The 25,230-nt window shown below is 39.6% G+C and overlaps 1 protein-coding gene across 8 annotated transcripts in view; it reads left to right on the top strand.

Moving 5' to 3' along the window:
- Positions 1 to 25,230, top strand: part of NYAP2 (neuronal tyrosine-phosphorylated phosphoinositide-3-kinase adaptor 2) — a 257,064-nt gene that overhangs the window by 211,521 nt on the left and 20,313 nt on the right. For 2 of the 8 annotated variants that reach the window (XM_070618408.1, XM_070618411.1), the window contains one exon: positions 133 to 5,624. The exons of the other annotated variants lie outside the window; for them this stretch is intronic. In XM_070618408.1, the coding sequence (XP_070474509.1) occupies positions 133 to 144 (12 nt within the window). In that variant the 3' untranslated portion in view covers positions 145 to 5,624. Of the gene's footprint in view, positions 1 to 132; positions 5,625 to 25,230 lie in introns of those variants that run through there. 8 annotated transcript variants of the gene reach the window in all.

Below are 25,230 nucleotides of genomic sequence, written 5' to 3' on the forward strand. Positions count from 1 at the left end.
ATGTAGATTTCTTTTTAAATGTTTTGTCCACAACACTTGCACAGATGTTGTCAATGAATTTGTACATACCTTTTAGCTCTTATCCTATTATCTTGTAATATTTGTGGCAATTTTACTTTTATTTTTATTTAGCTTGGAGCATGATTGTAAGATACTGTGAAGATCGATGTGCTTATAAATATTCTGATACCAACTCATTTGGATTGATGACGGCAGCTAGTCTTCTTTCTTAGGTCATAAAAACAAATTGACCAACCAGATAATCTAGATGTTTACCAAAAACTGTAGATTAATAAGGCAATCTTTAATAAATGACTTTTCTCTCCTATACCAACAATATCAGAAATGTTCTCAGTAAGAGAATGTCATGTGTTCATGCATGGTAAATGAGATCTCTATTATCACTTGGAGAAAAGAGACAAGAAATAAAGGCATAAGCTAAAATATCATTTAATCCTTTACAGTACAGTATGTTGCTCTGATGTTCTTTTGGGTACAGGATCGTGTATGGGGAATTTAGTATGGGGAAAAATCACTACATGTAAATGTTCCATCTATAATTTATCCAAGAAGAATTCAATACATTGACTTAATTTGTGAAGCTTAATTGTTGTTACTGTTAAGTATTATGGATGTTAAATAGGATAATGTCATCCTGGAGTGGTTTCTCTCTGCTTCTCAGCTCTAACCTTTGCATTCATAAAACTCTTCTGAAATAGTAAATTGTGAAACTAGCGATGATACCACCATGGGAAATGTCCATTACTGATTAGCAAATTATGTATTCATCAATTATTTGAAATGTCAAGCTATTTTAAAAACATAACTAAGCAGAGTAATTGCATTCCTTCTAATGGGAGACATAGTGCTTTTTAGTACTTTAGCCTGGCTTAAATATGTGCAGGATTTGATTTATGAATATGTGAGAGTATCTACAAACACGACAGATGAGAGGCTTCTCTCGAGGCATCTCAAGTGTCATTTAGAATTTCTTGTGTCTTAATTTAAAATGTTAAATGCCTTCAAAACTAAATGTATCCAACTCAGACACTTTTTGGGTATAAAAGAAGTAGAAAGAATAAGACAGTGAATTAATGAATAAATAACACAATTAATCTCACTAAGATAAACAGCCATCTTAGTTGATGAAAGCTATTCCAAAAATATTAAACTTACCAATTTTTAAAGTTTGAAAAATTTAGGTACAGAGAAAAGTGAACTTTAGCCGGCAGGCAGAGGATTGCATTAATACCATCAATTTTCCAAGTCTGTGTACCTTGCTGTTACCTTATCCTCAGTATCAGAGGGAGGTTTTGTGCTCTTTATTTTGTTTTGCTTTTATCTTAATTATCTTTATATTAGTTCATCCTAAGCCCCATCAACTCTCAGCGAAAGCAGGTTCCTGGAGTAAACTTCCAGAACAGAAACAAGATCCAATCCATGTGCCTTTGCATTATCGACTCTTTGCTCACCTGATGGGGTGCTCTTCATTCTTCAAAATACAGCAACATAAAACGCTCCTCACATTGCTTATATGCTGTTAGTTTCCTCTCGACCAGCAGAAATTCTGGCTCCCAGCCATATTGTAGATGGGCTGTCAGGGCTATGAGTTAGAAGATTGGCCTCTGAACCTCTCTTCTGTGGCTTGTGACTGGATTTAGTATTCACCTTTTCTTAGATCTTGGAGCTAAGATGGAAAATATGGCTCAGGAGAACTGTGCTCTGCACTCCTACGACTTAGCATTGAACTAAAGTCAGTGGGTACTGGTTGAATATCCTCTTCTCACCTAATTCCTAAGCTCTTGACTGAGATGTCTCTAAGTTATAGCCAGGATAACACAGCCCTTTGCTCAGTAACCCAAGGCAATGGCAAAAGACATTGAAACATGTTGACTCTAAGAGTGAACATTTATACACCAACTAGAATATGGGACAGCAAGCATTATCAAGCTAACAAACATTCACTCTGGTCACTTTTTAAGCCATGTTTCCAACACCAGGATTCTTGGTATTTATTAAAACTCAGAATGCGTAATTCAAGATGAATAGATTTCACTAGGAAATCATTGGAAAACCATGTGGTGTGTTTAAAACAAGTGAAAGTAATCCCTAAGCCCTAAAATAATTCCAGTGGTGCTTAACTACTGAGGGATCTGGCTTTAGGAACGCTATGCCATTTCAGCCACATCATGGGACAGTACGGCTCATAGAAAAGGCACTGTGTTTTCTTTCAGATTGGTTATTCACATCTTCTCTCTTTTCAGTTCCCCCAGTCCTAGTTTTCCTCTTACCACTTCATGTCATGGTTGGAACTTTCTAAGAAGCGTTGCAGGAAGAGTAGATGGAAGTGCTTGACGTTGCTCCAGTGGGGATGCACAGAGATGGCCCAGAGTGACTGACTCTCATCCCCAGGAGCCTAGGCCAATAATGACTGACCCCCTGCAAAGAATCTACAGACAGTAGTTGCTGACTGACCCACAGAGGAGTCTACAACCCATAGTGACTGCCCACCCTAGGCATTTGTGTATAAACAAAGGCGAACGCAACGTTTGCTTGGCTTTGCAATCTGTTTTGGCTTCAGGTAACTAAAGCAGACACAAGATTTTTAGAAATCTATAATCTCATCTGACTGTAACTTCAAAATGTGTAAGAGAAAATGAGAGGCTCAGGAAAGAAATTATGAGTTCTAAAGCACTTAGAGTTTTCTTCACAACAGATAATACTCTCTGAAACTCAGAGGGATGAAAAATAGATTTTTTCTATCTTAATTCACTTCTAAATAAATAGGGTAGACATGGTGCAATTAGGGGAGAGGGACATTTGGAATTTTTTTTGTGATACAGCCACATATTTTGGCATTTGTCATAATGCAAGTCTTTGGAAATTAGACTGGATTTCTGTGCCTGCGATGAGAAAGCTACTTTGTTTTCTTAGTTACAAAAGTGAAACTGTACAGAAGTCCTATTTCGAACTTGGAGAATATGTCGCTTTCTCTTTTTTTCTTCTGTAGTAAAGTAGAAAGCCGTGTGCTCAGAAAAAAGAGGTGTGAGTGCTTTTATAGACAGCAGATGATGTTCATGTGTTTCCTCCGTCTCTGGCTGACAACAGGCCTACCCCTTCAGTGACCCACCTTCCCTTGGAGATGGAACTGTCTCTTGTCTTGCTACAACAGGTGATGGAATAGCAACTAATGCACCTGGCCAGGGGAAAGCCATGCTTTCCTTCCAGAATGGAGTAGCTAGGGTGTGTCTCTAAACAGAAGTGCCAACTCTCCTTGGAAAAATGTTCCCAAGAAATATTTATATTCATTTTTCTGAGAATGAAGGAGATGAGAGCCACTCCCTCCACTACATACATACACACTCACACTCACAATACACTTATGCACACTCAAACTCTCATATACACACACCTACATATATGTACTTGCTCACAATCACACTCACACACACTCACTCACTCATGAACACACACACTTCACATTTTTTGAATAATAGACCCCCATGTCAAATCCAGGAACCACAGAGCTATCAGCGATGTAAGTGTTGGCCTGAAACCTCACCTTCTCCCCAGGCTTGTTTATTGTTCTAAACTGGATTATCTTTGATTTGCGGAAATGGGAAGCCACCTGTAATTTCCTTTGGACATACATTTTGAAGTCTGACAGACCCAAATCTCTTTAGAAATCTAAACGTCACCTCCAAAGCCATTATCTCCTCTTCCATGGTCCCTATGTTCGAGAGCTGCCTCCTTACCACCCAGGACAGGCCTCGCCCAGGCTGGTCCCTTCTGTGTACTTACAAGCTGTTATCCAGGCAAACAAGCCCAGTTCCTTTCAACTTACCCCTTCAGGATTATTTCTCAGGTGTTTCTTTCTTTTGATGGCAACGCTCTGGACTCACTCCAAGCTCCTAATATCCCCCATCAGCTTGATGACCCCACTGGGGCGTAATGAGAGGCTGCCTGGGCTGCCTGCAGAGCAGAACGCGTTCTCTTTTTCTGTAGGCTCCACAGCTATGTCTGCACGCCAACATCTGGCTAGCCTTCTTAGGTAATAAAAGAACGTGTTAGAGTCCATAGCTTGATGCAAGGCCACAGTGTGTTTCTGGACATGCCTGGATGTCAAAATTGTTTTCTAGATACCTTAAAAGAAAAAAGAAGATACATCATCCAAAGATAAAGATTAGGGCTCAGTACAGAGGAAAGACTAAGACTTAGGACTTAGGAATAGGTGGATTCCGTGGCAAGGGCTCTGCCTCCCCCCAATGCCCAACACAGTGTGTGACACAGTGAGCTTTTACTGACTTACTAAATATCTCTCTCGATAAGTGTCTCTCTCCACATATCCTTGAAAAAATGTTTTTCTCACACAATCTAATTTTGTCCCTTTCCTTAGTCCTTAACCTCCAGAGCAGTGGGATGTTTTGATTTGTCCCACAGCCTCAGAAAGGAATTGCCTTAAAACTTTGACAAGACCACTGTTCTTCCTCAGGGTCTGTGTGAATTCTGGGCTTTCATTTAACTTTCCAGATAGTCAGGACCTTTGCACATAAAACTTGTAGGAGCCTGGAGAGCATGAGGAAGGCTAAAGACAAAGGGAGACTTGAGTGTATTAAGGTGAGTACTCAAACAACAACATCAAAAGGAATTCTCATCTCATCTACTCAGTTCCCGCCCACATCTCTGAATAATATAACCTTAAAGGATATGTCCTTATTTAATTTCACCTTCAATGCACAGGATCAAGTAGAAAAACAAAAACAAATCTTAAGAACAGAGAAGCATCAATAGTACTTTCTCCTCAGAATTCTTGCACTACTATTAGCATGAGTATAGTTTCTTTGGTCAAGACTATATATGCTTTATTCCTGTCCTGTGTCCTGTAGACCAAGAACATTGTGTTATAAAGTTTCATCTGATCGGTTGTATGTACATTTTCAAGTGCTTTCCATCTAGGAGTGAAGGTTTGGTGGTAGAAGGGAGAAAACAGTGTTAGGAAGGGAAGGAACAGAATATGTGGTTGGGGAGCATGCACCCCATCTTAACGTGATGAAGGGGCCTCTTTTCTAACATCCCTTGCTCAAATGTTGAGCAAACTTTTATCTTTAAGCCTTTGTGATATTCCAGTTCCTCCTATCAGATCTGAGGGAATATTCTGCATTGCCTTTGTAACTTTACACACCTGATAGGATTTTACGCTCAAGATTACATCATATGATGGAAATGGAAGAAGAGCAGAATCAGAATGTACAGCCAAGCAGCAAAAGCTGAACTCACTTCATTAACACATAGCTTCCCACCACTACAGCGTCCTAGATGCTGCGCAATAGATTTTAAATGACTCCTATGGTTTGCTTCATTTGTTTGCATACAAGTTGACCTGACATATATTTCCAAATGTGTGAAAGCCCAATGGAAGGACTTGGAAAACCCCGCTAAGTTTACAATGCAATGTCACCATCACGGTGGAGAAGGGTTTAACTTCAAATTGTAAAATAAAGTGCTATGTTAACAAAGACTATGTTACCAAAAAATTATAGTTATTTGTTGTAATAGTGATATTTACCAAAGAGATTGGCTCTAGCCCTGTGAAATATGGAATAAATTCATGTTACAAGTAGGAATGTCAGTGGTTATATTGATTTATTGCCATGTGTTATGGCATGGGTGCATTAAAATAATGGAAGTGCCCCCTGCAAAAAAAACAAAAACAAAAAAAGCATTATCCTATGTGTGCTCTCTATAGTCCTGTCCAATTGGTTTATAAAAATGTTAGCCTACAGTACCTTGTGGGACTCTTTATAGTGTTAAAGAAGAAATAATATTTTGTTATTACCTTTAAATACCAGTCAAATCCAGTAATACGTGTCATGAAATATTGGCATTATGTGATTTCCACTTTCATACAAAGAGTTCAGATGGCAGAAACTCAGATTACTTTTTGCAACTACAGTATTGGCTGAGAAATTTTGACATATTATTTAGGCATTGTGTGCTTATTAACTTTTGTATATTTCAAGTGGCAGAATATTTGGAGTCACTTTTTAAAGGCCGGTAGTCTCGTGACCAGTCTCAATAACTCGATAACTCAATATTAAGTAGAATGAAACTAAACAAACCATCCCTTTGTCCTCATTCCAATCCCCCTCCCCAATAATCTTGCCATTTGCTCCCTTGGCGTAGCAGGCAGAGTGTAATAAACAAGAGGACGTTCTCTAAGAAGTCTTGCACCAATTGACAAATAGAGGTGTGGATGGGGCAATTGAACTCTGAGGGTGTCTGCCATCAGACTCTGTCATTGTCCCCAAAACATGCGTGTGTTCCTCTCCTCAGTATCAGAGCTGCTCCCTTAACCCATCATGGCTGCAGGTAGAATTGTGAAGTAGCTTAAGTATATACTCCGGCATCCTGTAAGGCCTGGAAGAGATAAGAAGTTCTTTAGGGTTCTTAGATGACGTTTGCATGATGGAAACCATATGCCACTTATCGTCATCTCTGATGTGCTTACTGCGTGCCGGGATGGTACTGAGAGTTTCCCTCACATCGTGGTAGACGTGCTCTCTGCAGTCCTACCCATGGGCACTGTTATTACCCCACATTACAACTCAGGAGACTAAAGTGAGGTTACATACGTTGTCCAAGTTTTGTACCTATTATTAAATGTCAGAGTCTATGATCTTATCTACTTAGCTGGACAGAAACCTGAGATTTAGAGGAGGTAAGAATTCTTTTCAAATCCTGGCTCCACCGGTTGGTAGGTGTGTAACCCCGAATACATTTGCTCAGCTTTTCAGAGTCTGTTTTCTTATCTGTAAAATGAGGCAGTATTATCTGCCTTGTCTAGTTGTTGCTATGGATTAATGAGATAACCTATGTATGCAGAGTCCTGGGCAGACATTACATGCTAGAAAAATAATTATTCTTTTTCTTTTCGCTTCTAGTGTCTCCTTCTTCCAAAAATTCGACTTTCCCTTTTGTTGGAAAATCCTAAGGAAGAGAGTCATTCTAGTCAGTGGTATTCTAAAGGGGGTGGGCACAGAGCGAATGGTTCCGTCTACCCCCATGTCACTGACCTTGACTAGAACTGCTAGCATGTGGTGATAATAGAAAACAGATTTTTAGTCAGTCTTATTACTGATTTTGAATTCTCCAGACAATGCCTCTCCTTATTGCCAGCATCTGAGACAGACTGGTTTCTCCCACCCCCTCCCTGATACACTTGATATGATTATATTCATTATTCCTTCCCCTCCAAAGGAAATTAGATGCTCCGTCATTTCCCATAGGATAGGGAGTCCATGTTGGGCATTTCTTCTTACCTCGTAGATCCCTCTTGCTGCTTGGAATCAAAGTGAGTAGAAATCGACTAAGGGTACCACTTCAGAAATGCCACCTGTCCCCTAATCCTACTTTTCTCTCCTATGTATGTTAAAGTGTGAATGACCATAATGAAAATGTTAAGGCTGCATAGGAAGCTGTTATCTGCTAGGGTCAGGACAAAAGATGCAGACACAACACGTTTATTGCCAACTCCAGCATTTACTAAAGCTTCCAATTACTAAAAGCTTCCAGCCCACAATTTCAATGCCTTTCTTTCTTATATGCCCAAGTACTTACCCACAAGCATGCCCATTATAATATTATATCCCATTATATTGATTTAACTTTTCTATGCCCATTATATTGATTTAGCTTGTTTTTGTTTTTCATTTTCCTTTTAATGAGAAAATATTAAGGATAATGCATTATAAATGGTTATACAAACATGAGGCCCGAATTTTAACACCATTCAGTCTTGCCAAGTGAATGCCTACCAAATAATGCATTTGAGTTGACTCTGCTTAGTATTTCTTAAGCTAAATCGGAGTCAATGGAATATTATTTTTTAAAAAATCTTTTGGATCTTCATTTATTCCTGTTCAAATATGAAGAATGGTGTAGTTTACTAAATTAACAATAATACGAATGTGCCTGGGGACACGGAGCTGAAGATTTTAAATCCATTTACTGTCACATTAGCTTCTTCCGTGTGTTTTCAAGTAGATCTTTAAAGTTTCCAATTCCGTGTCAATTTTTATTAAAAACTTAGAAAATAGAGACTCTGGGCGGCAGTTGAAAAATATTTAACTTCTATGTTTATTCAAAATGTCTATAATTGAAAGAGAAGCTTTGATCCTCTATCTAGAGGACAAATTATGAATTTATAACTGGAGATCTTGTTTGAGTGGTACACAGATAGCTATTGAAGGGGCATTTAAGTTTTACAGCTTGATAACTTCAGTTGAGAGCTAAATCCCATGGTCGTGTTCTGCTGCCAGTGACTAACAGAAGTCCACGTCCTAGAAACTTTCCCCATAACTGGCTGAAGCTATTGAAATGAACATCCAACTCTAGATAGGGCCGGCAACATAGCTTGGGGAAAGCAGCATAGCATTAAGGTGGACACATAGCGCCACCTAGTGTCTTAGGTGCTCTTTGCCATCTGTACTTGGGTTTTAAAAATAATCCAATCAAAACACAACTGATTGGTGACAGAGAAGATTATCCTGTTTGGGATAATAAGCAGAATGCTTATAGAAACCCAGGACAAACTCTTTTGATGATATTTGTTTTAAATCTTTTTCATTACTCTAATCTTGCTGTCTTGGATTGTCTAACTTTTAAATATACTTGTCTATACTTTTGGGACGGGGACCTCTAAGGGTTGTGCATTATTTATGAATAGATGCAACTATTTTCATTAGGACTGATGGCATCTTCTGTGAGTTGTAATTCCCTAAATCCAACCCGAGGCTCCAGGAGAGGAGATCTTTATCCCTACTTTGCAGACTGACAGTAGAGGAGCAGAGAAAGCTTGGCTGAATGGAAGAATTCCTTCTTGATTGCTTTTGCCGTTAACATGTTTGAAACATACGGCTTAGGATTCTTTTCTGAAAAGTCTCCCTAACTAGTGAGTAAATTTACCTCCAACTTAAGGTACACGTGGATTGAGCATAAATGTTTACACTGTATTAATGTTGGCTCAGAGTTGCACTACACGACCCACAATAATAAAAACTTCCACAGTGGAAAGGCCTCACTCCAGATCTTTAGTTTCTCCACCAAGCTCACCTGCTGGACAAATCTTTGTTCTCTATTCTGTGCTGCCAGTAAACACTATCCTTCAGATTGAAAGCACCTCCCCCAAATAAAGCAGATTCCTAAAATGGCTTTCCTTGGGGGCTTATTGTATGCTTGGCACAGTGTTCAGAAGGTTCTGTTATCTCATTTTATTCTCACAGTGTATGTAGTAGGCAATATTTCCCCCATTTCGCTGATGAGAAGACTGAGGCTGGAGAGTTTCTTACCTGGTGAAGGTCTTAAGTGGCTATATGGACATGAGGTGTAAGCCCGGGTGCTACTATCTACTAAACTTTTGCTTTATTTTCTACTGGAAATAGCTGCCTCTCTGCATTTGTTCTCTTCATAAAACTCACCTTCCTTCACTTTCATTCATCTATTTATTTAATCATTCTTTAATTTCCCAGGTCTTGCCTTTTAACTTTTCTAGATTAAAAGCTACATAGCGGAGGGTAAAATTCAACTAAGACTTCAACTGAAAAGGTGCCATGGAAGAGCAGGCTCTCCCAGGGTGACATGGGGCTGGGAATGTAACTCCTGGAAGGAAGCCAGGCATCACTCAGTGGTTGTATCATTCTCTTGTGGACCGTGGACTGGGGTTGTGAGAAATCAGCCATGCCGGTGTATGTGTGTGCGTATGTGCGTGTCCATGAGAACATGAACACTTGAGTGCACAAACTCTTTCCACATTCTGAAAAGAAAATACACCCCTCACAAACAGGCACACATAAACACCAGCTTCTAGAGAATGGGCAAAATTTAACCAACAGCACACAGAAGACAAATAATGTATTCACAGAGATGTATCTGGCTCTGGGCTTCCACAGCAATCCCATGAACAGACACTTTAAAGGGGCGAGAAAACAAGCATCCTGTCACCTCAAAGCCTTTGTTTCCTCAAGTAAATGCCGCATTAGAGCTGGTTAATCATCCCTGGTTGTCAGCTGTTTTGACAGGGATGGTATTTGGAATGTTGCATTTAATGACTTAGTTCCCAGAAAATGAGGAAGTTATTTGAAGGACCAAAAGGTGTCAAGAGTAATCTTACCCAACCCAGTCAACTTTGCATATGAAAGGGCTGGAGGCTTTGCAGGAGAAGGCAACAGAGCCAAAGTCACTTGTCATTCAGGATACAACCTAGGAAGGAACCCAATCTGTGCTGTCACTTGTCTGATATAAACCTAAATAATGAAACAAGGGACCTTTGGAGAAGTCTTACATTGGAAGCCCTTACACCCAATGGTTGCTTTCCCTGGGCCTCATGGAATTGCTAGATATTTTGATTTCTGCATCTGCATCCATATGAAATGAGATAATGAATATGAAAGCACATTTTAAACAAGAATGTTTAAATGTAAATGCTTATTTTCAGATATTTATTTATTCAACACATGGGCTCTTTTTTATTTAACATTTTGTTTGAGCAAAGAGGTGCAAGGCATTATGTCTTGCCTCTAAGAATCCATGGTGCACTGGGGGAAGCAAGACAAGCCACAGGACGGGAGAGCAGAAGAGAGGGCCGTACTCCCACTCCAGCAGCTTCAGGGTATGGCTTCTCTCGGATCCAAACGTGTCTTGCAAGATGACCATGAGGTTTTATGATAGAGTCAATGTCTCTTACCCTTTTCCCCACCTCAAACTTGTCTCTAGTCTCCCCCTCTCTCCCCAGATCCATCCTCCATATCAGCAGGCGAGTGATCATGTGTTGAATCCTTCATGTAAATTCTGTAAATCTGCCCATTGCCTACAGGATGGAAGATAAACTGTTTTGCATGGATTTCAAGGCCTCTGTCATCTGGTCGTGGCCTTCCTGTTCAGCTTCATTATCCAACATCCTATCTACACACCTCATGCCCATCCACATACCTCTCTGATTCTTCCTCACTTTCAGATGCCTCGGGGATACCTCCAAGATTTTCCTAATACTTAGCTTCTTCTTGGAACACCCTCTCTAGTCCTGGGCTCCTGGTAAACTATTACTCATCCTTCAAGTCTGGGATCAAGTGTGTTCTCCCCAACAGTGAGGCTGTCCCAACCCTCCCAAAGATATCTATCTTCTCCATCTCTCCCTTGAACTTTGTACTTACAGTCCATAACCATAAATAACCTTATTTTTGTATTTAAAAGGGAATATTATCTGAGGGATGTGATCCTCTATTCTGTTATCCAGGAAAGCAGTCTGGGGAAAGGTCGGCTTAGATAAATTTCTTTGTTATCAGAGTTTTTAATTTGTAGAAGTGCATTGGAAATTGCAAAGAGGAAGATATGCTATGCCATGTTTTTCAAATACATTTGACAACAGAACTCCTTTTTCATTTTTCCAAGGAGCATCTCTTTTGACCTCAAAGATGCAGCCTATAATTGTTTGCATTAGGTTGCAGGCTCTTTGAGAGCTGGGATGTTTATTTTCACCTTGGAACTCTCTAGTTGCCCTACTTAATCTTGAATAAATAAATCAATTAATGCTGAAGGTGGAAACAGAGAAGCATCTCATTGTAAAACGGGTATAATTTGCAGAAGCATTTGGGTTCCTGATAGGTGGCTCTTTACTAGTCGTCACATATGCCCACCATAGCTAGTTAAGTTAATTAACTAGTTTTACCTGCTGATGGAGGATGCGAGACAAGTGTTAACAAAGAAGACTGAAATGCAAATGGCATCGAGAGAGGTAACACAAGGGCTGCAATTCGCAGTGAAAGGGAAATCTCTATTAAACGCACTCCTAAAAAGTGACTTTTTAAAAAAGCAGCTTTATTAACAGACGGAGAAAGTGTGTATCATCGGGACCACTTTAGAAAGATAAACTTTAACGATGCAAGTATATGGTTAGAACAGAACATAAATTGGGAACAGAGCAAATTAAGACCTTTACAGTCCCTAATAGAAGTGATGATGAAGCCCTCTCCCTATAGTTAAATATAAAATTTCATCTTTTAAAATAATGCAAAAACTTACATAACATGTATACTTCTGTCACCAACCACAATGTGTATTTGTCAATTTAGATTCTGATATGTGGGTTTTTTTCTTTTTTTCCCCATACTGCTAAGCAGTTCTCCAATATCTGCTGGGTATCCTACAATTTAACTCAGTTCTGACCCTATCTACCTGGAGATAGCACCAGATCCCACAGGTTAAGGGCTCAGTCCCACAAGACTGCTCCCACTTCAGATGCCAGTCGAAAGTCCAGGTTATCACCTGTGCTTCTGACCAACCGACTACACTCAGAGATTCCCATGACCCCCTCCTTGGGTTCAATTAATTTGCTAGAGCAGCTCACAGAACTCAGAGAAACATTTTACTTACTAGATCACTGGTTTGTTATAAAAGGATATAACTGAGGAACAGCCAGATGGAAGAGATGCACAGGGCAAGGTAAGGGGAAAGGGCTGGAGCATCCATGCTCCCTGGGTTCTCCACTCTCCCTGATTCTCCACATATTCACCACCCCTGAAGCTCTCGGAACCCAGTCCTTTGGGTTTTCATGGAGGCTTCATTACACAGCCATGATTCATTACACAGTCATCATTGGCCACTGACCATTGAACTCAAGCTCCAGCCCCTCCCCGGAGGTCAGGGGAGAGACGGAAAGTTCCAACCCTCTAATCACATGGTTGTCTCCACTGGCAGCCAGCGCCCCCTCCTTAGGTGCTTTCCAAAAGTTACTTCATTAACATAAAACATATCTTTATTGTTCTCATCATAGGAAATTCCAAGGGTTTTAGGAGCTCCCTGCCAGGAATTGGGGGGGGGGGGAGACCAAATACATATTTCTTATGAATCACAGTATCACAGTCTTTATATATTCTAATTAACTTCATTTAAGTTTTCTCTTTACAAAATTTTGCATAAGGTTGTTGAAGCTGAACTCTTCTCCTTTCTGTCTGACTCTCTCTCTTTTTTTGTATTGCTTTGCCCCAGATTTGCTGGGCAGGTGCCTTAAACACAGGAGAACTCATCCCTTGGCTGACCCAGCACCTGTGTTGCACCCACAGAATTTCTAAAACTACTCCTGCAGGCAAATTTGAATACAAGGGTAAAAAGTTCAAAATTTAAAAAGATGTGAAAACTCTCAGTGACAAAGAGCTATTTGCTACTATCATGTATTTAATTAAAAGGAAATCTACCTTCATGCTATACTGTCTTAAAATGGGTCATACAAGGGGGACCGTTTAAACACAACTTCTTAACTGTGTAAGGAACTGTGTGCGAGCATTTGCTAAAGCTGCCAGAAGAGGGCAGCGCCTCATCTCTCCCCACCTACTTGAAAAGTAAGGATGGATCCTGGAGGTCCCAGCAGGAGAGAGACATTTCAATATTCATCCTGGAGATGGAAAGAAGTGAGGTGGAGGAGTGAGGCCAAGGGGCTGGTCTGGAGCAGAACACATCATGTCTTTTCTTCCCTCCTCATCCTGTCCATCATTTTCCCCTCCCTTCTAGCCACTCCCAGGGGCAATGGGTGGAGTGGCTGGACCTGGGACAACAGGATTCACTGGAGGATATTGTTAGATGCAAACTTTCTAACAGAGGTCTGATAACCTTCATGCCACAGCTCTGCAAACAGCTCTGCAAACTGTCATCTGAGGTCTGGGCAAAGAGATAATGTGGGTAAAATTAATTTTGGGGCCATTTTACCTTCTCCTTCTTTTTCCAAAACCTTCATGCTCAAAAATCGCCTACCTCACACAAAATTATCCAGTCTCTCTGTCCTGTGCCCCCTATTTAGCCTTGCATCTCTTGCACCAACAACCAAATACTGATAACATATATAACTGTCATTATTAATCACTAACATGTGTAACTGTCATTGACACTTTGCAGTAATTAGCATTAGCACTTTAGGGTTTGCAGGTTGCTTTCATACATTCACTCAACAAACACTCATTGTCCACTTGATGAGCACCTCATATTCTGATAGATGCCCCATGGTTGATACAAACTCCTTATGTTCAAAGGAATTTCACACACACGCACACATTTGCAATTAGTGTAATTAAGAGGAGAATGCACAGAAGAGAGATTAACTCTGTGAGTTTGAAGGTGGTCAAGCGTGATTTTCCTGAAGAGGAAGTGAAATTTGACCCATGTTTTAATAAAAGAGGGTGGAAGGCCATTACAGACAGAGATAAGAAGATTTGCAGCAGAGCAGGGAGTCTGAAAGGGTCCAATGTGGACAAAGATGCAGGCACTTCAGCATTACAGTAGTAGCAACAAATGTTGAGGTGGGAAAAAATTGGAGGAAAAATTATAAGAGGATGAAGAGCAAATGGTAACGTTCCTGGAGAGTTAGGTACCATAAACATGATCCTTATTATTATTCTCATTTTACAAACAGGGAAAGTGACCCACCTACAATATTCGGTAGAAGTTTGCTGAGGGCTGTTTCTTTATAATTCAAACTCTGATCACCTGAGATCATCTAACTGATGCCTCAGGTAAAGGTGGGGATGGCTGTAGATGGGAGCCCTGTCCTGGACAATTACTATTACAATTGTCCAATTAAAGACAATTGACAATTAAAGAAGAAATTGTTAACTGAATCTTCAACTGGTAGAATATCTAAGAACATTCATTTGTCTGTTTCGCATCTTTTTATTTTGAAAATTTCCCAGTGACAGAAAAGTAGGGAAGCTAGCACACCTGTATACTTTTAAACACACACACACGCACACACATTTTAATCATAACACTTCATCTTTAAATATTTAAACTTGTATCTTGTAAGACCAAGGACATTCTTTTAAACAATCACACTTAAAAACCAGTCAAGGAAATTATAATGATTCAATATTATGGTCTTACATAAAGCCCACTTTCAAATCTTTGCAAGTGCCCCAATGCTATGCCCTTCCCCCATCCAGGATCCAATCAAGGATCATATATTACATTTATTTCTCATAGTTCATTTTCTAAATCTCCTATCATCATGACTGTTTCTCAGCCTCATTGATTTTTCAAGATACGGAAATTTCCAGTGTCCAGAACCGTTTGGGGTTTTTTTCAGAGTAACCCTCAGTTCTGATGTGTCTGATTGTTTCTCTGTGATTAGGTTTGAGTTGAGTGTCACATGGCCCATGATGCCAGTTTGCTTCCTTACTGGGAAGGTGATGTCCGGTCACCTCGAAAGGCTGTTTCTCCACTCTGAATGCTCTGTGAACCAGGAGGGAGGGACCATGGGGGCTCTCTTAGAGTTTGGCCATCACAGGATCAAATCAACTGATTAAAGATATTATTTTGCTTGTATTTTCTTTAAAAAAAGAACAAAGTCAATTTTTGTTTGGTCAATTTCTAAATACATTTGACTTAACATTTTCTCCTGTGACCATCACAGCAGTCCTGCAAATCATAATTGTTACTCTGCGTCTGATGAGAAACAAGAGGTCAGATGAAGTCTCAGGTGCACACAGTTAGCAATGGCAGATCTGGGACTTGAACCTCTTATCACTCTTCGTGCCGTGTTCTTTCCTGCAATCCTGAGCTGCAATCCGGTGTTATTTTAGAGTGAATTCCTGCTGCAAATTTTTTATACCGTTCATCCCCACTAGAGGGAGGAAATGATCTTCTAAGTTAATGTAGCTGCATTCATTTGGACTAGAAATCTTTTGACAGTCACCAAATTCAGCACTGGGCAATGATTACATGTGAATGAATAAAGAAAAAAAAACCAGCCATTGTGTCCCAACTTGTGTCCCCCCTTTTTTGTTTGCCAATTTTAGATTAAAATAGATTGCATATGGGTTAACTACAGACATTGTAGAATACGATTAAGGACAAGCATAAATATCAACAAACTACAAATGAGTATATGGCCCATATTTAATTTATAATGATGTTTTAGGCAAGAATATGCAATTGGCTGTTCCTTTACGATAGGTCTTGTCTACCTGCAATCATGGAACATACTACATGCACTCATGGAATGGGTAATTATTGCTAGTAGTTTCCATGAATCTGTCTTTTCCTTTTTAAAGAAAAGATGCAAAGTCATTATAGAATGCAAAATTGGCATTTATTATATTGTGTTGTTTTAAAATCGAAGACCCCCCAAATAAGTCTGTGCATATTTCATCTTTACCTACCACAAAGAAGACATCATTCTGTTTAATTCATCCTTTAAAAACTCACTTCTATGGAAAAATATAAGGCAAAGCTAATCTTTACACCAATTGGATTCTAGAAACAGATGTTATCTAGAGATATAACTAGAAGTCTACATTCTTAATTACCCAAATTAACAATAATAATAAAATAGCAATCGTTTACTGAAAAAAAGAGAAAAAAGAAACACAGTCCTCTATACCAACTTTCTGAAAACAAGTAAACAGAATTACTGGACAGACCTCACTTTGTTCTATAATTTGAAAATCATTAGGAAATGCTGAAGTGAATAACAAAAAAAGAAATCACAACTTCATTAATATTTAAAGTGTTAAGCGGGAAAAGTGTAAAGTAGCCTTCAGTTCAGTAATAGAAAAAGTATAATTATGCTCGACTTTAAAGAGAAGAAAAGAGAAAGATGAAAATTTAATTTCAGTTCTATCCCATCGTCAGATGATGTGCAAAGGGTGAAAAAGTTAAAACAATAGATACTGTTATTCAAATATCTCTCGGGGGTTAAAACCAGTTTGGGCATCACCCCCGAGAAGAGCTGAGGTTGGTGTAAAGGGGACGGGGTCAGAGGGCACAGTGATTCACCTTACAGGAAGGCAAGCTGAAGTTTCTGGAAATGAAGATCTTTGCTTTGCACAATCTGGTGCATTAAAACCCACCCTCTCCTCTTAGCAGTGGACCTGGTATTTTCGGATCCTACTCTGGAAGGATTTGTAGATAAACCACGATGAGTTCCTCTGACCAAATCCATTTCATACACTTTTGCTATGGTCCCCTCTCCACGGCCTTAACGATGTATACAGACGTCAAGGAATAAAGGATAGAGACCATCTGTTTCTCATCTCAACCAAAGAGGCAGGTTTAACTAGAGGAAATGGGTGCCTGCTGTGGTTTAAAGTATTTTTATTAGACCTGAGAGTAAAATCCTGGAATGTTTTACCAGGAGAGAGGTCATGGAATCTTCCTTCTGGAGACCTTAAAACCACAGCAGATTCCCAAATTGGTGAGATGATGCTACAGTGGCTCTGCCTGAAGGTAAGGGAGGGGATTCGCATGAGTCTTTAGGCCTTTATAAATACACTTCTACAGGAAGTTTTTTAGAAGACCCTTATAAAATAATGGTTTTAATTATAGTTTGTATTCCCGTCTATTGCCACAGCGGGGTGCTGTTGACTTAGTTTATCTTCTTCCTCGGAAAATGCTTTCAGTATTTTGCCTAAAAAATCCTACTATAGGTTTTGGCAATCATTTTGGGAGCGTGAAATAGTGATTCAAATGTTTTTCATATATTTTGGAATGATAGAGATTAGGATTAAAATCAGCTTTTCTAAAGTTTATTTGGACAGTTTATTTCTTTAGAAAAATAAACATAATTCTTGGATTATTACTATGAATCAGTAGCAAACTACGTTTTTTCCAGGCAGTGACAGGAGATATGGGCACCTGTGGATCAAATTCATGTCTCATGCAAGGGTCATGTAAACTATTTGGTAATGGAATTCTGCTTCCGATAAGCAATTCTTAGAAGGCAGGCTAGTCAGAAAGCTCAGTCTCCTGTGAGAAATGAGATGTGGTGGAACGAGAACAGTTTGGGACGACGGTAGAATTACCTCCTCTCCGGTCTTCCTTGGCAGGGCGGATGTACAGGTGAAAGGGGTCTTTAGCCATCTCTGCACTCACTACCGATAGTCCTCGGTTCCCCTTTTATGTTGCCCATAATGACAAAGCAGGGGCTCTGTTACTGAACTGAAGCTCACCAATTTGCTGTGTGGTGAACCGTGGACCCGTTCAAAGCTGAAAAAGTCAGGTGAAGCCACAAAGCTTAGGGTTTTAATTTTCCTGAACTGGTCCGGTAGAATTGCAGTAACTAGTTTTCTGTTCTGAGGGCTGCTGCGTAGAGAGAAGCAAAAGTAAAATGAAAAACGTCCATTTCTCCTAGCAAGACTGATGAGGAGATCCCCGTCTTGAAGAGTGTAAATGGCAGAGAGTTTGGGGTTTTGAATGTGTATTAGGAAGTGGTGTGTGGATTGGGGCCTTTAAAGAGCATTCTGACATGTCATGGTAAAAGGTGCTATATTTTCTGGTGTTTGCCAATGAAATACTTTGTAAAGGTAACGGAAAAACAGTCTGCGAGTTTATTAGCATCTCTCAGAAGAGTTGACTATCCCTTTATCTAGAAGCTTTGGTAGGGCATGGGGAGGGTTAGTGTGTTTGCAATAATTGCCGAGAAATATCAGTGTTTACCTTTGCCCCTTGGGGCTGTTACTAGTGAGCATGCGCAAGCAGCCATGGCTCATGGTGCTAGAGTGATGCTTGGCGGAACCAGAGACGAGCAAAGTGAATTAGCACAGGATGCAGGATGGAAAGCTGCCCTCAGTCCAGAAGCACCGTCCTATGGCCATGACCCCTGACCTGTCATTGTTCTGTTAATTTTTCTTCCTTTTTTATTTGTGACTAGGAAGCCCCTCCATATCTGCCGTTAGCCAGTTGGAAAGTGGAACACATGTTGCATCGAATACATATCTCAAATCTGATCTCCCGGGAGCAAAATGTTGAGAGAGAACCAGAGGTTATATTTGGTCCCAGTGGGAGGGTCGTGAAGATTTGTTGATGTTCACCAAGGGCCCGGAGGTCACCAGGCTTCAGGGAACTCGAACAAGGGGTATAATCTGGAAGTTATATTTCTAACAACATATTGATCTTAGATAAGTCATGTTTTAGCGAAGTGAGGGGCAAAACCTCAGTCTTATGTGTTAACTGGGGAGAAGTGATGAGATTCTTAATTTCTATAGTAAAGATGAATGATTATCCATTACTACCATCTCAGATCATTTGACAAGATATGCTTTTTTCACAGCCCAAATAGATTACATTAGTGATTTTTCGTAAGTCATTGTTTACTAAGGGTGAAAGTGTTTAAACTGCTTTTCTCAAAACAGAACAAATTAATAGCTTCCATCTTTGGAAGCCAAGTTCTTTCAGACCATTTTCTAAAGTTTCATGGGAAAGGGGAAACCTTTCTTTCACTTTGTAGCAGTTTATTAAAGAGAGTAAAAATAAAAATAAAGACCATTTGTTTCTTTCCTGAATATTGTGTGTGTGTGTGTATATATATATATATATATTTTTTTTTTTTTTGAGGAAGGTTAGCCCTGAGTTAACATCTGCAGCCAATCCTCCTCTTTTTGCTAAGGAAGACTGGCCCTGAGCTAACATCTGTGCCCATCTTCCTCTATTTTATATGTGGGACGCCTGCTACAGCATGGCTTGATAAGTGGTGCCTAGGCTCACATCTGGGATCCAAACTGATTAACCCCGAGCCACCGAAGTGGAGTGCATGAACTTAACTGCTACGCTGCCGGGCTGGGCCGGAATATTGCATATTTTTGAATTATATGATAAGGTGTGAGTTATAAGCTTGGGGTGCTCAGAGGAGTTCCATTTGGAATTTACTAATTTCTGAACATAGCATGGTGAGAGGGGATGTAAATATGCAGATGTGCAGAATCACTGGGTTTAATCCCAGCTCAAGTATCCCCTTGCTGAGTTCCATGGACAAATTATTGAACCTCTCTGACTCAGGTGCCTTATCTGAGAAATGGTAGAAATTAAGATGAGCTGTAATTACAGTCTTAAAGAGTATAGGATAATGGTAATTTATGATGAAATGGACTTGGCAACATCATTGGTTTGTCATTGTTGCTCAATCCTCAAAGGACAATGAATAAATTATTTTATTCCTATCCCAGTAAGAAAAAGATATTATGTATATTGCATGAGAAACTTGACAAGTTACATTCAAGGAAAAATGTAGCTTAACAATTATGGATGCCATTACGGTTGCTTTTGGAAGCATGTTCTCATTTTTGAGGAATGATTTTAAAAAGCTAGTATTTTATTTCAGAAAAAAAGGTAGAAAAGAAAATATTAATGACACTGTAAAATTTGAAATCATGGTCCTAGAAAAAAAACTAATGAGTGAGATGTTTTGCATTAATTCTAATATATGTGATACAGGGAGTGCCTTGGTATTTTAAAAAATTTTGTCTAGAATGTTCATTAGAGTGTTTGATACTTATATTGAATTAAAATAATTCAATTTACTGTCTAATGTAACTTAAACCACTATTTAAATATTGCAAACACATTGGTAAGACAGTTTCGTCTTCAGAGTGGAGTTTCTAATGGTTTTAATTTCTTTTACAAATCTATTTTATTATTGACTTTTTCTTCTAATTTACAAGAATCCTTTGGCATGTAGAAAGATGGCTGTTGTAGAACTAACTGGCTTAAAACTTTTTGCCCTCCACCAGCTCTGGAACCCCAGTTTCCTCATCTGTAATATACAGATGTTCACCACTGTTTTAGTAAATGTTGGTCCATGAGGACCTGAGATGAAAAGACGTATAAAGCAGCTAACACTGTGTTTAACATACGGGAATGTCCTGACATTCTCCCTTGTCGTTTGTGCCCCTCCCACATATTCAATGAGTGAATTCATCAGTGCCGCCTCACATGAGCTCCCATGCTTCGAGTCAGAATGTCAAGGAAAACCTCTCAAAGCTGTTTTTATGTTATTTGACAAAAGAAATCTCTCCTTTGTTAACCAAAGATATCTCTGACAGACAGTAAAACGTTGCTCAAATTTAGAAGCGTGGAAAAAGTTCTAGTTCTCTAAGATCCTGAGTTATAAGAGAGTGCCAGTACAGTACAAGAGTGTAGAGTTGATCCTGGGGGTGATTGCACATAGCAAAGGGTTACAATTCATCTGTAAAGTAAATTCTGTCCTACTATGAATGCCAAATATGGCGCTTCTCCCTGCATTATTCCAGTGGCAATAATTTGCATTTTTCTAGAGTTTTAGTGCTCAATTTTCTCAAGAGGTTCAATTTTTTGAATTTGAGGAATTTTATGGTAAACATAAATCTTTAGATGACCGAGATAGCATCTTATATTTATATAACTTTATTATGATATTATATATTTTATTGACTCTACATAATCAAGTTGTAATAAAGATGAGTATTCCTGTTTTATAAAGTGGAGAGCTGAGGCAGTTCATAATTCCCCAATGTCCCCCCCCAATGTAATTCTGTTCCCTGAAAACTGCAAATGGACTGTGAAAAGGCTAGGATTTGTTTTGTAATTCTGAACACACACATTTGTTAAAAAAAATGTACATACAGAGTTCATCTCATTGCTTATATTGCTTGGCATTACCATAATTAGATATATATCCATCCATAGAAGTCTTTCTAAAGATAGGATGTAAATTGTGAGAAAATACCATTCTCAGCCATTCTATGGTCTATCTGGAAATAGCCACTTAAAAAAATTAGATAGAAGGCAAGTTGTCCAATTGCAATATAATTCCTTTCATTTTGTATACTTTTTTACATTTGCCATTGTGTATTAGGTGAGTAACAGAGCTGCTGTGACAGACACAAGCTCAACTTTTTTCCTTAAAATAATTTCTTAGTCACACAAATGCAACTTGCGTGTTGCTGGTTCATAGCTGCTCCCATTGTTGTATAGACCTGAGCTCCTCCCAACCTGTCATTTCTCAGAACATCTGAAGCTTCTGCTGAAGTCGCCGTCTCAGGCAGACAGGTGGGAGGTGGGGGAAAAGAGAAAGCATCATGCATGAAAGATTTTGATCTGTCTGTCCTGAGAGAGACACACAAAATTCAGTTACAAGGCCTTGTGTAACTGCAAGGGCATAGGTGCTCAGTAAATGATTATCCTAGAGAGAAATGCATAAATTGTGATAGCAATGATGGTGCAAAAGCAGAAAGAAATGTTCCTTGAAGTGTCTAACATCCTTGGACTTGCTGACAGCTTCCTGCACTCAGAGAGAAGCTGCAGAGCTTGGTGGATTCCGGAGTTAGACCTGGCTCTTGCTTTCCTAGGAGAAGTGTTGGGAAGTGATTTGACCTTTCTGAGTCTCAGTTATTTAATCTGTGAAATTATAAGAGAAAGAAAATGAAGACTTATTGGTCACAAGCTATTTTCCAGGAACAGTGATCGAGACATAATATGAAATATTTATGGTCTCATTGCATTCACACAACTACCCCAAGAAAAGCCACATAGTGTAAGACTTAAAAGTGGGGACTGTGGAATGAGTTCACCTGAGTTCAGATTCCAGTTCCACCCACTTATTTGCTCAGTGACTTCAGGCGTGTTTCTTACTCAATGAGCCTGAGTTGTTCATCTATAAAATGGGCATCATACTATCAACCTTTTAAGACTGGTGCAAGGTGTAGATAAGTTAGCATATGCAAAGCATTTGGAAGCGTACCCAGCGCATCATATGTAGTCAATATATGTTAATCGTTGTTAATATGGGTTTTTAGCACCCCAGTTGCCATTAGTCCTGCAGAGAAGCATTTCCTCTTCCTCGTTATTCTTTGGACCCTTGTTGAGAGGAAACCATCCAGTCATGGAAGTTATGGTCTTGAGCTTGAGCACTCTTCTTTCTGAACCAATTTAGAAAATTTACATGTATATTAGAAAAGGTTTATTAAATATCTGTCTTGAGGAAGATATTACAAGAAAAATAAAATTATTAAAAAATACAGGCTCTTATTATTTCCTGCCGTGGTCTTGAATATAGCTATGAGAAATTGTAAGGTTTGTTGCGAGTAATGTGTGAATTATCCTACTAGAATGTAGCAAAAGCATTTAGAATTATCTTTATGTTGGCAGGTGTGGAGAGCCATGGGAAAAGCAGTTGAAATGGGGAAGAAGAAATGAAAGTAATAGTAGGATTTTTCTACCTCAGTTTCACATGACCCCTTCTGGCAGCTACAAACTGCTATGCACAACACCTGTATCCTCCTGCTTCTCGCCTGTCTTTCTGATTTTCATTTTTTCCCCCCACTTGTGTTTCATTTCTGAGTGGTTTATAGGTCTGAATCTTGGTAATAACTGGGGGAAAGAAAGTTTGTACTTATGGTTTTTATAGAATCATGGACTTTTGAAGTTGTGTTGGTTACTTCTTCAGGCTCTTACAAACTGGGCCCAGAACAACATATCAAAGAGGATTCTTCATATTTTCAAAAGTAATAGGCCTGTCACATCTTTGGACATCTAGTAGTCTCAATTGAGAGAAATCATCTTTCAATTTGAATTTAAGATTGGTGTGGACTGCCACAAGCTGGAGAGAGTCCGGAGTTCTTATAAGGGAGTTGTAGGCAATGAGGTCATGAAAGCAGATGTGGCTAGAAGGTCCATATATTTCAGTGACAACCTGAGTTATGTAGACATGATGCTCTTGACAACGGGAGCCCTTTGACATTTCTAGGCAGATCAATGACATGATGAAAGCAGTTCTCTGGGAACAAAAGTCTTGCAGTAGGAATCGTTACTCCCTCCTTCTGCTCTTCCTGTCACTGCTCCCAGCGTTATCCCTCTGTTGGCTCTCTTTCCTCTGAAGCACCCGACTGAAAGGCATCCCATTATGATGGGAGATGCTGTAATGACTTGTGAACTAGGTTAGCCTCATATGGCAGAGGCACAGGGACAATCCTCGAATAATTTCCAGCAAGGACTTTATTACTTTAAACCTTAGATTTGATTCCACTGCTGAGCATAAGCTGGTCCTTATGGATAGAGGAGAATGCTGTTGTGGCCCATAGGTGATTCTTTGAAAGGTAGTTGCTGGGAGGGCCTAGGATGGCAGAGCCATTTTCTAGGCTCTAGCCATTTTAATAACTTTGATCACTTTCAGGGTGAAAGAGTGTATGTTTTTCACAAGTCTAGAAGCTTTGTGAGCGTTGATTTAGAAAGGACATTTTTCAGCTAGCTGGCTTCCTCAACGGTTAAAACTTTAATTACAATTTAATAAAAAATGCCTTCCAGTTTTCAAACTTGAGCAAACTATATCAAATTGCCCTCATGAGAAGGGGGTTAGCAGCAAATAAGAGCCTTTAATTCTGGAAATTAGATTGCATGACTTTCAATTTGACACTCGAATGGAAGACCTTGTTTGGTTTTTCTGTGGAGCACACCTTACACAGGGCGTGTCTCTCCCAGCCACACTTAGATAAGCCCACGGCACCTCATTTTAGCTGCTCTGAAGGATGTCTCTTGGACGGTAAGTAAACAGCATGAAGGAGAGAAGAGGGTGAGATGGATGATAAAAAGGCAACAAGGAAGGGGTCTATTTCTTGAGCTCTTGGCTTGGAAAATCATGGTCTATAAGTAGCCTTTGTGCTCTTAAGCTGATTTTGACTTTCTCTTACAAGGTGTTCCTTTTTCCCTTCCTTTCCACCTGACCCCGTGATTTGCATGAATTTGGCTATAAGGAAAATGGCCAACTTCCTTTGAGGAAATCCAATTATAATAGGAGTCCAATTAGCTTATGGTCAACATTACAAGGGTTCTTTTGAGTACCTGGGGAGTAAGTGCTGGTTTTGAGTTAAGACAAGACCTCCAGCTTTAGGTCCGTGTGGCTCAGACATAGAATCACAGAATGAAGGGAATTTATTGAGATGGTGCAGTTAGGGAGACACAGATCCTAATGCCTGCAGCGGCCTAGGAGGCATTGGAAATGAGGTCTTTCTCACTTTGATGGGATCAACAGTAGAGAAAATATTTTTCAACTCTACGAAAAGTTTCATTACCAGTGAAATGAAAAATGGCAACTGGCACCGTGCCTCAACACTGAATTTCAAGAGGACTAGGTGGAGCTGGAAAGACAAGCCTATTTAAAGAGGGCAGAGAAAACTCAGCTCCAACAGTTGTTGCCATGTTTCTCTGATTTTTCAAGAGAAGCCAAATCTAGGTGTGTTTGCTTTCTCCCTCCCCCTGCGTCTCCCTCCCTCTCTTTGAATATATGATCTAATGATTCGTTTTTTCACATTGGCTCAAAAATTTAAAATATTGTGCAGCTTATACAAAATAGGCCTGTAAGCCTGAAGTAGCCCCATATTTCAGAGTTTGTGCCCTCTGGTCCTCTCTAACCTGAGGCCCAGACAAGTGAAATGACTTGCCCAG

Source organism: Equus przewalskii, chromosome 5, assembly GCF_037783145.1.
Source record: "Equus przewalskii isolate Varuska chromosome 5, EquPr2, whole genome shotgun sequence".
Taxonomy (NCBI): Eukaryota; Metazoa; Chordata; class Mammalia; order Perissodactyla; family Equidae; genus Equus; species Equus przewalskii.